This window comes from Sinohyriopsis cumingii, chromosome 11 (genome assembly GCF_028554795.1).
Source record: "Sinohyriopsis cumingii isolate HCF-2022 chromosome 11, ASM2855479v2, whole genome shotgun sequence".
Lineage (NCBI taxonomy): Eukaryota > Metazoa > Mollusca > Bivalvia > Unionida > Unionidae > Sinohyriopsis > Sinohyriopsis cumingii.
The window spans coordinates 750,748-769,299 of NC_142971.1; the positions used below are offsets into that span (position 1 = coordinate 750,748).

The 18,552-nt window shown below is 32.3% G+C and overlaps 1 protein-coding gene across 1 annotated transcript in view; it reads left to right on the forward strand.

The window, feature by feature from the left end:
* Positions 1 to 261: 261 nt before the first annotated feature.
* The window catches only part of LOC149787499 (PR domain zinc finger protein 14-like), a 33,616-nt gene continuing 15,325 nt past the window's right edge, over positions 262 to 18,552 (forward strand). The window contains exons 1-4 of the mRNA XM_089975598.1: positions 262 to 409; positions 8,101 to 8,402; positions 16,919 to 17,038; positions 17,876 to 18,036. Of these exons, the coding sequence (XP_089831724.1) occupies positions 345 to 409; positions 8,101 to 8,402; positions 16,919 to 17,038; positions 17,876 to 18,036 (648 nt within the window). The 5' untranslated portion in view covers positions 262 to 344. The remainder of the gene's footprint in view (positions 410 to 8,100; positions 8,403 to 16,918; positions 17,039 to 17,875; positions 18,037 to 18,552) is intronic.

Genomic DNA, 18,552 nt, shown 5'->3' on the forward strand with positions numbered 1-18,552 from the left:
TTAAATTGTCAAAATCGTGCACGGCACTCAATAAGAAGCTAATAAGTCTCTATGATTTGATTAACAAGTAAACAAATAAAACTTTCATTGTGTGCATTAGTAGAAATCAAAACCCTATTCAACAAAAGCACTTAGCGCATGCGCCAGAAGGATAATCACACGCGGTAACGAATGAAGGACGATTTTAAGCGGTAGTTAAGTCTCTAATGGGGCAGTATTGACTGTGTTGTCTGTCAATCAAACAGAGTTGGCACTCAATTTTGTAGCCACTTGAAAGGTGACCGACATTAATGAACACATCGGAAAAGTGTGCGTTTCAGTTATGAAAACATAACCGAGTAAAAATGGAACATGTACGAATGAATGTCTTCCCGTACTTTTTAGAGAGATTTCCAGCTCATTTGCCAAGGTAAGAATTAAAACTCACTTATTAACAAACGCGTCTTAGGAAAGAAGAAGCATAATTATTTTACTTTCTGAGGTGGTGATAGTCAGTGAATGTTTGCACAAAATCAATGACAATAAAGCGTGATATTATTCTTATTATTTTTATTATTATTATTATTATTATTATTATTATTATTATTATTATTATTATTATTATTATTATTTGTTGTTCTTGCTGTTCTTGTTGTTCTTGTTGTTGTTGTTGTTGTTGTTATTATTATTATTATTATTATTTATTTATTTATTTATTTATTTTTCATTAAAATATTCCAAGCAGTACAACCTATTATTCCACGTGTATCTTACCATTTTATTGTGATTACATTCGTTGAATGATTGATTTCGTCTAATCAAAATATGCTCATGAGTACTTATTTAATTTCCATTAAACGTTTTCTTCTTTTCTTCTCATATATGCTGTGGAATATGATATGTTTTGAGTCATTGCTCAAAATTATCCATACAATGCTACAGAATTTTGCCGACTCCATCCAATTACAAGTGAATAAAACACACTCGTGTATTATTGAAAATCGCAATTGCCATTTTAAAGCAAAATTACATAACCTATAATATACCTGACTATTTATGGACTGAACTACGTATGTCAGAATACAGTAATATAATATTTAGCAAACTTTATACACAAAGACACACATTCTCTCTCTCTCCCTCTCTCTCTCTCTCTCTTATATATATATATATATATATATATATATATATATATATATATATATATATTATATATATATATATATATATATATATATATATATATATATATATATATATATATATATATATATATATATATATATATATATATATATATATAATCTGTATATTGTTCAAAAACAAAATATATTAAGAAGTTGTCATGACACCTTTTTCTAATTGTATAAATTTACTGAGTTTAAACCATCATGGTATCATAGTATGATACTTATCAAAGAGAAAATTTAATGAATGTCAAAACATGTACTACTCTAGCAATCATTTCTTCTTCTTCCTCTTCTTCTTCTTCTTCCTTAATAATAATAATAATAATAATAATAATAATAATAATAATAATAATAATAATAATATAATAATGTTATTATTATTATTGTTATTATTATTATTATTATTATTATTATTATTATTATTATTGTCAGTAGTAGTCGTGATAGTATAACGTCTGTATTTGTTGTTTTGTTTAGAATAACAATAACAGTGTAGTTTAACCAGCAAAGGGTTTTACTCTCATGTCATAAATTAAAGAGTTATTTATTTTTAAATTGTATTTGTATGAATTTCCGCAATAAGTTGTTCCTTCGTTTAGACAAATAAGCTCATTTGGGGGCTTTCTTCGCTTTCCGATAAAGCTCACTATCTATCTATCTATCTATCTATCTATCTATCTATCTATCTATCTATCTATCTATCTATCTATCTATCTACCTACCTACCTACCTACCTACCTACCTACCTGCCTATCTATCTATCTATCTATCTATCTATCTATCTATCTATCTATCTACCTACCTACCTACCTACCTGCCTATCTATCTATCTATCTATCTATCTATCTATCTATCTATCTATCTATCTGTCTATGAACATGAACGGTAAATTCACTGGAACAGATATTAAAGGAACAAAGCTATATAAAAATAATGCATAATAATATCACAGATAGACATATGTTTAAAATGTTTTCTCTCTTGAAATTGATTATATCGGAGTTTGTAAACATATTTACAAATGCACAACTTTCTAATGTTGACGATATTGTGGATTCTGATCTCGGCAGCATGTCATTATATGCCAGAAAGATTGGATTTCGTCTTTGATTTCATATAAAGTATTACAATTCTTAACTTTCGTGTGCATTTCATGTCTTCATCTTCCAATTTCCATCGTTATTTTAATTAAATTTAAGTTCTCACTAAATTTCACGTTACAATTTCATTGCAGTCGCTAAAAATGTTAACTGATTAATTGCTTAAAATTTTTTGAGTGAGTTAAAGATCTGGAATATATTTATATATATTGCCATTGTTATTTTAATTATATTTAATTTCTTGCTAAATTTCGCATTACAATTTCATTGCTGTCAATAAAGCCCCAAAATGAGCTTATTTGTCTAAACGAAGGAACAACTTATTGCGGAAATTCATACAAATACAATTTGAAAATAAATAACTCTTTAATTTGTGACATGAGAGTAAAACCCTTTGCTGGTTAAACTACACTGTTATTGTTATTCTAAACAAAACAACAAATACAGACGTTATACTATCACGACTACTACTGATAATAATAATAATAATAATAATAATAATAATAATAATAATAACGACAACAACAGCAACAATAAGAAGAAGAGGAAGAAGAAATGATTGTTAACAGTGGAAAAACAAAAACTGCAATACGCAAGAAAGGTCTATATCGATCTGACTCTACAACTGGCTAGAGTAGCACATATTTTGACATTCATTAAATTTTCTCTTTCATAAGTATCATACTATGATACCATGAGGGTTTAAACTCAATAAATTTATACAGTTAGAAAAAGGTGTCATCACAAACTTCTTAATATATTTTGCTTTTGAACAATATAGAGAATTTGTGTGTGTGTGTATATATTGTATATATATATATATATATATATATATATATATATATATATATATATATATATATATATATATATATATATATATATATATATATATATATATATATATATATATATTTCCATTGTTATATTAATTATATTTAATTTCTCGCTAAATTTCGCATTATAGTTTCATTGCACTCACTAAAGAATATTAATTCTGTTTGTGATGTAATATATATATATATATATATATATATATATATATATATATATATATATATATATATATATATATATATATATATATATATATATATATATATATATATATATATATGTATGTATGTATATATGGTAAGCGTACAATTAACGGTGGGATTATGTGCCCAAACTAAAAAAAAAATACAAATTTTGTCAAATAATATAATTTTGATTTCCTATATTTTCGAGCATGCATGCAAAAGCAATGAACGAATGAACGATACTGCAGAACTTTAATGCAAAGTATTAAAAAGGTAGCATGTTTTACTCCCATAATTAATACTTTAAAAAAAAAACAGTTGCATACAGCTACTAAAAATAAATATGCTTTCTATAAATACTAACTTGCAAGATGAAATCATGGCGAGAGTAATTTCACTAACGTATTAAACACATGCACTGCAAGTAACATAACGGGATCTGAGAATAATTTCAGCCATGTTTATTAGTTTCTCTCCTTTAATTATTTTCCCCTAGTTTCCTCCTTCTTTTTTTTAAACGTTATTGCAAGTAATGTTTTAGGATCTCCACTCGTATAATACATTCATATAAAGACACTCTTACATTCAAACGATATCCAAAAACTGATTTCACTGCCTTATTATATATATATATATATATATATATATATATATATATATATATATATATATATATATATATATATATATATATATATATATATATATATATATATATATATATATATATATATGCTCGTTTCTTCTGTTCGTAATAAATACAATATATGACATACGGAGAAAAAAAAACTTTGTGAATAATATTTTCAAGACACACATATAGTGACATCCACAAGCATAAGAAAACATTTACATTTGACTGTTGAATCTATTTGAAAATAGTTTCAATAATCGTGTACATATATTTGCATAGGTTTTAAATATAATCATCTCTACAAAAAAAAATTAGGCATCTTGGCAACAAATACTGGGTCTGTTATAAAAACATTGTATTTGATACAAGATTTAAAAAGCTGGTATTGTTGAGATGAAATATATAATTAATGTAAGTCAACAATGATTTTTGTAGGACTGGCTTTGCTTGACTTAGGAAATAAACCCCCATCTGGGCAAAAATCCGATGTTAACTTTAATTATTTCTACGTTGTATTATTTAAGAAGAACAATAAATGAAGCAGACTATGAAATGTAATTTCATCCATACAAAAGTAAATTAAAAGGAAGTTTTTGTTTAGTTCTTTTTCACATTATCAGTCTTTACTCTGAAACCATTTCATGACAATATCTAACATACAGAGGTTAAAAACTGTTGCTATATAATGTTCAGCATTTTGTACGTGCCGTTTGGCAATTTTCTCATGAGGAATAGACCGACTGTGGCCACATAATGACGTCTTTGGCATAGCCATACATCAACGGACGTTCAGGACTCGCGGTACTAATTCAGTTCCCATAGTCAACCAATGCAAACACCATGATATTAAAAATTCAACAACTTTTCATTTGTAAGTGCTTATGATCAAACATATATTTATCAGTGTAGATGAAACCTGGATGTCAGCTTCTGTGTAGAGAAAAGAACATGAGCCGAGGCATTTTCTGGACCTACATGTGTATGAAACATGTGGTTTCAATTCCGCACCAAAACGTACGGTGCTAATTTCAGTAATTAGCCATTCAAATCCAAGAATGTCAAACGGCTGAAATTCTATCTATAAAACAATGTCTCTAATATTTTTTTTCCATTTACAACTTGGATAAGCTCTCAAAAGATTCGTTTTCCTAAAAAATAAATAACGTATATTATTATCCACTCCTGGCCAGCCAAACCCATATATACTCCATTTTATGTTCATCCATTTCCATGCTGGTTCCCATTTTTCGATGTAACTAGTGCCGTGTCTCTTTTACGACTGTTATTGAGTTGATAAATAAACATAACCTGTTCGATTCAGCCAAAAAAAGAAAACTTTTTATTGACTATTATTTGTAATACCAGTTTTAAATAATTATCTCATTTATCCTTAACGTTTGATTTAAATCTTGTCCAGGTTTTCGCCATCTTCCTAATTACTATTAGCAGGATAACAGTCTAGATATCTTTTATAATAATTAATGAAGTTCATGACAATTTTTTATGGCATTACGTCTCAGCAGGGCAATATTCTGACAGCCATCATAGTTATATGGAAACCACATGTTGAATACCATTGTTAAATGTTTCATGGGAAGTTCATTTTACATTTGTTAACCACTAATGAAACTAATGACAGATTCAAACTGTATGCGCTTAATTACATCATTTTACAGTTAAAAGTCCCTTTGTATGATCTTTTAGCGTAACAACTTAATCGTAGCGTTTTAGCTTGCTCCTGTAGAATTCCATAATGCGTTACTCATATAGGATATTTTTTTACACTGGTGACATCATAGTGACTTGGGCCTGCTATTGATAGAGTTACACTGGGCAGATTGGTTCAGAAAAATAAACTGAAATCTGAAAAATTCAATCGGTTAAAATATTTTTATGTATTGGGACGTCTTTGTTTCGGCGCAAATTGGGTTTCCGCCAATACAGAAAACGCTTTAACCACAACCAGCATGTGTTATTACATATAAATTTTACAATATATAAAGATAAATTTTAAGGAAGACTTTTGTTATATGTAGATCATTACATAATGTTTGATTCTTGAGGTAGATCACTAGTTAATTCATATATTTAAAAATATATTACAACAGAAAAGGAACGATTGTTATCAACAAAGACAATTAGTAAATCTATAGATAAAACGCTTACGATAAATTTGGACATATATTATGTATAGCCCATAAAACGATAACTATGTTAAAGATATTTGCGACGAAATGCTCCAGTTTCATGTACAAATGTGGATCAGAAACTTTAAGCAGCGAAATACTTGCCCATGGATGTAGGCCTCCCAAAGTCATTAACTAAATGTATGTAATTCAACTTTCATATTAGTATTTGACTAAGCATTTTTTTTTTGGTGTCCTTGACGATGATGATGATGTTGACGACGATGACGATGATGACGATGACGATGCTGTTGATGTTGATTATGGGGATGGTGGTGGTGGTAGCGTGAAGATTTTTTATATCAAATTTTTCAACCTTCACATTAATGAAAAAATTACACTTTTAGATGTTTAGCTTCAAACCATGATTCTAAGCTGTTCTACAAACCGTCTTCAAAATAATACTTTAGATTTTGTCAGTCAGTTTGTTATCAATACATACACATATACGTAATTACTTACATTCATGCATGGGGGCCCCGAGTGGCCGAGTGGTCTAAAGCGTTCTCCGTTACGGATCACTGCCATCTCACCTCTGTCTGCGCCGGTTCGAGTCTCAGATTCAGCCAATGTAGGTATGTGAGAAAGCATGCCAGTAGCTTCTCGTGGGTCGGTGGTTCTTTCTGGGGTTTTCCCGGGTTCTTCCTCCACCATTAATACTGGCCGCCATATATAGCCTATCGTGTGCTGAAAAATGGCGTTAAACCCCACAACAACAACAACAACAACAACAACATTCATGCATACATTTTAATTTATTCCTATTGTTATCGTTGATTTTGAACTCATAGATCATAACATACTAAAATGTGAGAACACCGATCATAATCGACCTAAATCTAGACCCCCCATATGTAAATGTTCCTGTTATGTACAGTAAACGAAATTACTAAACAAATTTGTATTCACTATTTTAGAGTTATTCTTATTCTATTTCTCAGACCTTACTATTAGATTGGGTTTGCAAGTAATTAGCTAAATATTGTAATGTAATGTAATGCAATGTAATATATATATATATATATATATATATATATATATATATATATATATATATATATATATATATATATATATATATATATATATATATATATATATATATATATATATATAATATAATATAATATAATATAATATTAAATGTATGTACTACTTCGTGTAATTCTAGAGTAAAGTGCAGCGCACAAAGTTTTCATTGGTGTATAGTTCTTTAAAAGAAAATTTGAAATCGTTATATTTGAGATTATGTGGTTTAGAAAGCTGACCGTATTCAGCAAAAGATCATATTAACCGTGTTTGTACTTTCCTTGTGTTATTTAGAAGTTCGGGTGGAGGTTTTCAAATCTATTCATCATATCCATAGTTGTATTAGACGGTTCGATTGTAAATTATCTTCACTCTCCCTCCCTCCCTCCCTCCGTCTCTCTCTCTCTCTCTCTCTCTCTCTCTCTCTCTCTCTCTCTCTCTCTCTTTCTCTCTCCATATATAATATGGACAATTTAATGTGTCATCTAGCTACTCGAAAAATAGATACGCGAAGATTTAGATAGGCTGTGACAGATTGATAACAGAAAAAAGAAACATAAAATTAAATAAGCTTAATCAGGTTGACCCGATAGACTTAAAGACTGGGAAATTTAAATGAACCTTATATTAAAGTTAGATTTATTTGCTGGGTCTTTTCTCCTATTGTTTTCTGGTGAGTATAGTCTGTTTGAGGTACCTGACAAAATGGTAGCATTTCGCAAGGGGTGAAGACAATAATATATTAGTCATTATTATGACCTAAAATAATGTCGTTGTGTTCCCATGTCCCTGCAAAAACACGTTTGAAAGATAGTAGGTACAAGTATTATTCGAGAGCTTTGAAGACATGTGGACTGTCTTAAAATAAATCACTACAGTCAGCTGCCTGCCGTTAAACAATATTAACTGGAAAATTCATCACGTGTAATACTAAATATAGACATACACTTTTTTCTTTAGATTCCATGTGGATAGGTTCCAATGTCCAATTCCACAGATTTTCTCATTCGCTAATCCAGTACCAGGATTGCTTCCATTCCCAGCTAATCCGGCGACACCGACATTACATTATGTACACACCAAGAGCATCAGTCCCGTCGTGGTCCAACCCAGATTTATACCACCAGTACGACTGCCAACTTTCACCTTCTCTCAAGATGACCTTGACACCTTTCTCTATGGTTATACGAAACAAAAGAGTTCAGACAGCAAGGTCAATGGGCATGCGTTGTCGGGTCTCAGATCGTGCGACCTAAGTTACGGTAAGTTTTACTGAATCCCTCTTGCAATTTAATATTCCTTGTGTCAGGCTACTTATTCCAATTTTCGGCAATTTATAAACGAAGTTATAAACACCTTAAAATCCATCTACAAACTTACAGATTACTAGATTGGTGCATGCGCTTATCTGGAGATGGGTGCAGAGGATGCAATCGTGCTTCTAATAACTAAAGTTTACTTTCGTTTATACACGACATAAAAAAGCTGCGTAGAAATAACATACACATAGATACACACACACACACACACACACACACATATATATATATATATATATATATATATATATATATATATATATATATATATATATATATATATATATATATATATGTGTGTGTGTGTGTGTGTGTTTCTGTGCGTCTGTGTGTGTTTGTGTTTGTGGTATTTTATACGGTGTATTATTGACTTACACGAGATGTATAAATTTTTTATTAAAAGGTAACCAGACTTGCGGTATAAAAACGTATAAATTAAGTGGTATATAAAATATTCAGCTTACATACTATACATACATTTTATTTATATCACAGACAAATCACATATAAATACACACACATGCCCTTGAACGGAGATAAAATTTACTGCAGGCAACTAACTCTGCCTTTACGGAGTGCTTGAACTCTTCATTTCCGTGCCAGTGTGTCTTCTACTCCATGTAGTTCTATATCTTTTTCTGCTATTCACGATCCCCTTTGCTCACTGATAAGTTGCTTGTTGTCTTTTTGAGCTTCTATTTCATTCATATTGATTAAATAAATATAAGACACACGTATGATTTAAACATGAAAGATGGGTGTAGTGAACAAAGTAGAGCACTACGAACACATGATTAGCCTCTTGACCACAACGCTCGGCCATTCACGCACCGGCGAATGTATGGAAATGAGTGTGAATATAAACTAATCGAAATGACGAACCAACAAGAGGGGATTCAAAGAGTGATCTCCTTCATCTCTATTGGTTGTAACTTTTACCATCATTCTTAGGTCCAGATACGTCGTCAAGAAAACGGACATTGTTACGATGAGAGAGAGAGAGAGAGAGAGAGAGAGAGAGAGAGTCCTTTGACTTAATTAGTTTATATAACGGCCATCGTACATTTGGTGTAAGGTTTCCCAGCTTATGAAGATAAGTGCTCATTATTAACACTTTTCATGGAATATGATTACTCACAGGTGTAACTTCCCAAGGTGTGTAAGTTCTAAGTACATTGGTGCATTAATCATCGATTTCATAAAACTACAATATTTGATTATCTCCTGTCCCAACTAATCCTTACAATTTGTCACGAACTCTATCGAACAATTAGCAAAAAAATCATGTTTCATTCGCTGGATCAAACATTGAAATAGGCAAACTATTTTACTTGTGTTTAGAGAAGAATACGTAGGCTAGTGTCAGATTCTTTACTTAGGGAACAAGGATTGGAGTGGGCCACTCTCTGATTTGGGTAAAATATACCGTTCAATCACCTTTAAGAGGCCAGGTTACAAAGATTGCAAAAATAGCCCGTATGCAAATTGACACTAAAAAGTAAAACTACTTTCTTTTGATGTGTTTAATGAGATAGACGCGCGTGCTGTTTGATTTGCAAGACGATGACATTTTTATCCGCAAATACGAGGTAAAAGACCCAGTTGAGTCAAACTGGTTTTCTCGCCAACTAGCGGGGAATGTTCAGAACTTAGTATATGCTGTTTGCTTTAGACACTTTAGACTATTTGGATTCATTTTCGTTTAAAGAGAGAAGCGCTTGTTAAAAGGTAAAATGTTCCTCAGATCCTTTTGTGGCAGGATTTGTCAGGCACCCAATCCAGCAACTACCGTTATCTTCTTGGTACGGAGCTGTCAATCAGATAAAGGATAGTAAATACTTGAATCATATGGCCAATTAGCAAATACTTCATGCTCATTTTTGTGCCAAAAATGTAAAGCCTTTCAGATGTAAAGAGTGTCACTCTGACCACACAGGCCGAAATCAATCCCTAGCATGGTTACAAAAAAAATGTTTTCGTCATCATCGTCGTCGTCGTAGTCGTTGCTGTTCGACTTGTTTTTCTTCCTATTATTCTTTTATGGTCTGAAACTTTCCAAAATAAATTAATTTTGTTAAAAGAATCAGTAAAATACAATAGCGTCACATTCAGTGTGATGCATTTTTGAATCGAAGAAAGAGCAATGTGTGGCGAAAGCTTTAATAAACTGTAGGCTCAGACATCCTGGCCAAATTAATGAATTCTGACCAAATGTTTTACGGATTTTACATGCGTTTCCATTATCTTTCATTTTCTATACCTTTTACATAATATTAACATATTCTATCTTTTATATTCCGTCTTCTTGTAAGTTATGCTTTCATTATTATTGGGGTTATTTATTTGGGTTGGGTTTTAATCCGTAGGTTTTTGAAAACTGTTAGTATTTACATTGTTCTAATTCTAGGTGTAGTTGGAACCCTATAGCCACTATTGTGCTTATATGCCGTTAGATGTTACTATTAGTACTGCCATTACCTACCTATCTACAGACAGACAGACAGACATATATACACACACATACACACACACACATACATACATACATACATACATACATACATACACACACACACACAGCAAGTACAAATAACATTAATATGCTCAGGAAAAGATTAAAAAGGATGGATTAACTTTAAGGTCCTCAACACAGCGACATGTGACGAGTGTGATGATTTGAAAAAATAAGAGAAACAATCGAAGACAATTTACAACAAAGGTACACGTGAAGAACAAATGTTACGGATAAGAAGGAGAGGTCTATATTATGCTATATTATTGGCTTCTTAGTTATCTCCATGAAGAAATTATCTGATTTATTTCATTTTAATTCTTTATTTATATGTACTTCATTTTTCATTGTTTGTTTTGTTTGTATTTTTGGCTACACAATTTTTCCGATTTTTGATGACAATTCGTTGTTAATTCCCAATAGCGAAGTAGTTATGCATCATGAAAGGAGCGCTTCTTTAAAGAAATAAATAATGCAGTCTTCGGAAACAACAAAATATGCGACATTATTTTATGGCTGAAATGATTAGCTTCGTATAACAATCATATCTCTAGAATGGCGTTAAAATATCCAACATATTTTCATGATCTCTGAAGAAAAAAAAAACTTTTGTCTACTCTAACTGACTTTTGTGTATCTGTTGGGGACTATTTTGCTTGGAAAAAATTCGTATACCTAAAAGCTATACAATTTTGTTTACATCCATAAATTTTCCCGTGTCAGCTAGAAAAGGATTATACTGCTCATTTTTCTCTCGATTTTGTTCTGTAGAATTAGACACTTTCACTTATTTGAACATGCGACAATTACCTTTATTAAGACGTGTTTTCTTCTTTCGTTTACTTTCTTTTTTTCTTTAGAGCGCGAGAGGTAAAACATGCGAACATACGGTCAGCAAACTGGTTTTAGAATGATCCAGGGATAGCATCGCTTTAATTACATTATCTGAAGAAGAAAAACTGTCATCGTTTTGTCGTCTCCTACACTGTTAATAGTTTATCATCTCCTCGCCAGTCATCCTCTAGTCTATTATAATGTATGTATGTATGTATGTATGTATGTATGTATGTATGTATGTATGTATGTATGTATGTATGCATGCATGCATGTATGTATGTGTGTATGGATCGATGGATGGATGGATTTCGTGGGTCGGTGGTTCTTCCCGGGGTTTTCCCTGGTTCTTCCTCCACCAATAATACTGGCCGCTATGTATAGCATATCGTGTGCAGAAAAATGGCGTTAAACCCCACAACAACAACAACAATGGATGGATGAATGGATGGATGGATGTATGTAAACTCCCCGAAGACACACTTAAAGAAAGATGAATGCTAAAATGGCTTTGATTCTTACAATACCCTGAAAGCATATCTATTAAAAAATGTAAATCTGTGTAAAAGGTCGAATTCCTTCTTAGTTGGAGCACATTCATAGGATACATCCATCAGTAAACATGATGCTTCACTCAGGCTCCTCCTACATCGTGCTCGACGGGCCCACTCAATATCTCGAAGTCACGAGGAATAGTAACTATGATGACGCACGTACAGTTCTGACTAATGTTTATTTACATCAATCAACTTTTAAAAACTGGACGAAATAATACAAGTGTTTGACTACTGCCTGAAATTCATAACTAATATGGCGACATAGCAAACACCCCAAGAGAATAAAGTACTTCCATAACATAGCGAATTTCTGTTAAATAGTTTTACAGCTGAACCCCTCAACACCTGCTAGGTGGATTACAGCCATTGAATCGTTGTTTTGCTTTCACTGCGTACATCTAAAATGTAATACATAAAAGATGGACTGAAACGTGTTGAAAGCGTGTTTTCTTACCCGCTTACCCGATGATCGCCTCGCACGGATACGTAAAATTACACACAGTGTTTGTTATCATAGAATGCCTTGAGGCCACGTTAACAATTCACTTTCACATTCTAAGAGCATATTACAATTATTCCTCCCTGATCTATAATCTTTAGATTAAAATACTAGCAAGGATAAATTACATTGTTTTTTTAGTACTAATAATTAATGTAAACACTATCATGTGTATTATATAGGTCGTGAAATAACCTTTGTGCCTATGTCTTTTTCGCGTTTAGTCCAGTAAGGTTTCTTTATGTATGACAAGGCACCTTAATACGTTGATACTGTCGCATATAACATCAAAAAAAAAAAGGCTGAAAAAGCAGTCTTTGAAAGGTGGGGATGTTATCATTGGTAGCATACTTTCTTTAATTTTCACTCGCCCTCTACCTATTATAGCCTCAGGAACACTTTCGAATCTCCTGCCGAATGACTAAATAAATTTTATATAAAGGATATGATTAATGTTGGAGATTAACAAGTGATGCAAACTTATTATCATATGTAGTAGGAGAGAGAGAGAAAGAGAGAGAAAGAGAGAGACAGACAGACATACAGAGTGAGAGAGAGAGAGAGAGAGAGACAGACAGAGACAGAGTATGAAACGTTTGACTTTAATCTTCCGCCATTTGAAAGACCAATACAACATGACTTTTTGTAGGTATGGACAACCATCATTTTTTTTTAGGTAATAAAGGATTTTCTTCTACCGGAAATTCTTACAAAATCGTCAGACTGTGACACTAGTTCACGGAAGATTTAAAAGTGGCACACATTACCTGTTTTAAACTAATACATTCTACCACTTCTGGAGTAAACTGTATATATGCTAACATGAGCCGCTTATAAACAAAGTTGAATTATTTTAAGGTGTATAGAGTGAATTTTACGGGCTGAAGTAAATAAAGACGAAAGATTAGAGTGACACTGTCTGTAACAATAAACTCTACTGAACCGGTTGGCGAAGATCTTTCGGTAATACGAGTAAGTCTAGTTAAACTATGGTCTGTACAGTAACGCACAAAACCAGGCTTACCAAAAATGTATCAAAGTCGCCGATTAATTAGCGGCTCTTTGAGTACTTAAAAGGGACACGCTTGCCGTATTTGCCACAATTTACATTGTACCACCTCAAAAATACATTTTAAATATGCCTACATTTGTAGATTATGCGCATATATTAATTATCTATTTACGTAATATATGCTGTGGATTTTTCTGATTAACGAGAAAAGAAAGAAAAAAGAAAGAAATATGCAAAACCTGTCGGCTAAATTAAGTTTACAAATCTTGAGCAAACTCTCGTTTTGTGTATATCTTTCTGCGTCAGACGAGAATCTCATTGAAAGAGATTACGACGTGGCGGATAGGTGGAGAAACTGTATTTTCTGGAGTTTACATAGCTGGATCGGGAGCCTCGAGTGACCAAGTGGTCTAAAGCGCTCACCGTTACGGATCACTGCCGTCTCACCTCTGTCTGCGTGGGTTTGAACCTCGGTCCAATGTGGGTACGTGAGAAAGCTTGCAAGTAGCTTCTCGTGTGTCGGTGGTTCTTTCCGGTGTTTACCCAGGATCTTCCTCAAACATTTATACTGGCTGCCATATATAGCCTATCTTGTGCTGAAAAAATGTAGTTACACCTACGACAACAACAACAACAAAGACAACATAGTTGATTCATTCTAGTATTACCGCGCGAAACAAAGACTATTTCACTTCGTCAGCTCATTTTTGTCAATGCTGCTAGGAATTTGATATGCAAAGAGGCATGGGTACCAGCATGTAGGGGCAAGGGGCACTTGCCCCAGCCAACCGCAACCCCAAATTTCACCTCTAAACATGTTTTGGCCTACAACTTAATAGCTGACCACTATACGTTTGCCCACTCCCCCACCCCTTCGTGATAGTTCTGCAGGCGCCCCTTCAAATAAGTAAACAAATTCTATATCAAAAATGTGAGATCTTGTCATATCTGATTATTTCTAAATCCTTAGAACATTGTTCTCGTGACTTTTAATTTAGGCGTCGTTCAGTTGTACAAAAGTGTATGTTTAAATATTGATGAAAAGTAATGCAACACACCATTTCGCACAGCTCCGAAATTATCTTAGCCTCAGTTCTGTCTTTTCTGCCGTATGTGGATATCTGTAATAAATGTAATATATGTGATAATTTTCACAAAGGTGCGGATGTGTACGCGACATCGCCATTTATGAAATTATTACTAACAAGGCCCGCAGCTAAATCTATTGGGTTTGCCCAGTTTGACGCATTATCTCAATGTGACTCGCCATGTTAGTAATTTTCTCCTCCAAAACACTGCTTCATACGATTAAGTCCCAAAGGACTTAACTATGTGTCAGCAGTTCGACCGTTATAACCTAACGCATTGGATAGGTGTTCCCTTTTACACGCCAGTTGCACAATAAGGAAACATAACGGCACATGCGCCTTGATCGATAGATTATCACTTCTGTACCTCCCAGAAAGAGAGCCGAAATATGATTTTGGATATCCTATTATTCGGTCACTTCACTTCATTACTATCGGAACCGGTATTTCTTTGCTTTCCGTAAAAGCAATCTAAATTTCATTAGCTTAAGATAAATATAGAAGGATAATTAACAATGACTAAATCAATAAAATCACTAAGGGCTTCAATTCAATAGGCAATTGTTCATGGTCACTCTCGAAGGATGCTCGAATATTTAGACTAAGACAAAATTGGTAGCAAGAACTAATTGCTGTGGATGGAAAATATTGAATTAGGAAAAGTGCGTTAATTGCACTGTATTAAAAAACCATCAGGTTTTGTCTGACTAATGTAAAATTGTCTCTCTAACTTTCCAGACGTGCACTAATCAACATTCATTTTGTAATTATAAAATGTTTACTTAAAACTGACCAAGATAAAATTGCAAAGAATGAATGCTAATTGTAACGAATTTGCCTTATACACTAGCTTATAGTACTTTCAAACTTTCGCATATTATGCCGATTTGCCGTCCAATATGGCCGTCATTACAAATTGTTTTTAATACAAACTCTTTAAACGAATTCTGCTGAAAACAACGATTAACCGAACTTGATCAAACTTGACCGAAAGCATCCTGGCCCGTTTAAACCTATACTGACGATGCTTATCTGCATGCCAAAGTAGCTGCGGCTCAGAAGAAGGTTAACTTTTTAACATCATCTTCTCTAATAGTATCTACAAGAATTGTATATTATTGATATATATTAATGATATTATTGATACCCTTCTATCTTTAAGATAGTCGGAACCTTATATAAGTTATCCCAATATAACATCTTTGACAAATCTGAATACGTTTGAATCTTATCTAACGGATACTGATCCACCTTGTTGGACAATATAGACAACTTTTAAATCATCTCTGAACAATATTTTGACCAATTCTAAAAAGAAGCATACTTTTATTGACCATTTATTATTTCTATCCACAAAAATCACTTTCAATTTTATTTTACATATAACGCAGATCCTATATCCAATATGGAGAAACTTGATATCATTTCTTCTCAAACAACTAATCAACAGAATTTAATAAAATTGATGAAAAGGATAAATATGACAAAAACTATATGTTCAAGGCATATCAGTTTAGATGGTATTCCGCCACAAAATATATAAGAGAACTTACACAGTTTAAAAGAGGAAGAAGAAAACAGTTTCAAACAAACTTAATCTGAAAAAATATATCAGAATTTCAAAAGATTTCTGAAACAGAGAGCATTTTCTACACAAGGATTAACCACACATAATTTTCGATATGCAAAGACCTGATATGTACTTTTACATTATCCTTCCCTATGTCATGCAATTCGTAAAATGCGTACTTGTGGTCTGTCTGTTCTACATGTTGCAAGTGAAATGAGCCACCTGCACTTGGTTAAAGCTTTCTGCTGCCAGCCAGGCGAGCGGTCTCAGACCCACCTTGGGGCTCTTGAAGCATGATCGGATAATTATTGTGTGCCGTGCGTTTTCCAGTTGCATTCTTATAATTCATTGTAATCGTAATGCTCTGTATTTCGTTTTAATTTTTAGGCATTGATAGAATATTGTCAAATGGAAACGAGAAAGGCGCATACACTTCGACGCCAAATGGGCAGACAACTTCTGCAAACCCTAACATCATTACCATTAAAGGGATTGAACTGCCGGAAGGTAACATTACAAAATTTAAATATATTGAAAAGTTTCACTAATCAAGTACTCTTTATGAAGAATACACACAGAACTATCAATGATCACACTGAATAAACGTTAACTTACTTACTTTTAGGCTGTGCTGCATTATATACAAATCTACAACTCTCTTCACTAAGTACGAAAATGGAATAAGACGTGGCACTTTTCACACATTTTTATGCAATATTTTTGTTCCTTGGGGATATTTGAAAAGGATACGTTTTTATTTGAACTACAGATTCTATAGCAGGGCAATAATTTCGATCACTCTATCGAACTAGTATGAACTTACAAATAAATTTTAAGCATGTATCTTATGAATATGAACCGATTCTCCATGCCTCATATATATATATATATATATATATATATATATATATATATATATATATATATATATATATATATATACATGCATACATATACATACATATATACATATATATTGAATATTGTTCATATTTGTATGTTTCCCAGTACAGTCACACATAGTCATTCATGTAAAATATGTACGAATGAGTGTGCGACGAGACCTGGTTATGTGCATGGTCTTCTATTTTTATTTTGTGTATTTTTTTTTCTTTCTTAATTTATATTAATTTTTTTTTAACATAACCAAAAACAAAATCTGAAGACCACATGGCAGATGGGTCAGCCATGACCAAACGTGTTATCCTTCTTAAAGCGTTAAAGATAGTTTATTATATATATATATATATATATATATATATATATATATATATATATATATATATATATATATATATATATATATATATATATATATATATATATATATATATATATATATAGGTTTAGTCATTCGGCAGACGACTTTTGCGGGGATCATTCATTATGGTGTGTTCTGTAACAAGACTGTCATCTCCAGAGGTACAAAATATGGTCCATTTAAGGGGCGAGTCATCAATACCAGTGAAATCAAGACTAATGACGACAACTCTTTTATGTGGGAGGTAAGTAAACATTTCTTGTTGTATCTGTTTGCTCAGAAAGTTACTGAAATTGATTCTCTCTTTTGTTTAATCACTTTTGATCATGATCATCATAATTATCTACTTAATGATCTGCATGTTGTTTTCTCTTCTTCTTTGTTTTAAATTTGGTCTTCGTCTTCGTCTTCTTCTTCTTCGCCTTCGCGTCCTTTTTCTTCCTCGCCACATTCTGCGCCACTACCACTACTACTATTACTCTTACTGTTGTGCCTGCTGCTACTACTGATACTACTATTACTTCCAAACAACACAAAACAAGAAGAAAAACAAAGACATTAACAACAACGTACAAAACAAACAATATAATTTTTTTTAAAGAAAGCATTCGCATACGCATACATAATTTGTCTATTATCTTTGTGCTGAAAATTTGACATAAAAATATATGATCCAACTGTAATAAGAACGAAAAAAAAAAGAGTAAACCACTAATATATTTTGCACAAATACCCAGTAGCGTATTATGTTCAGAACGAT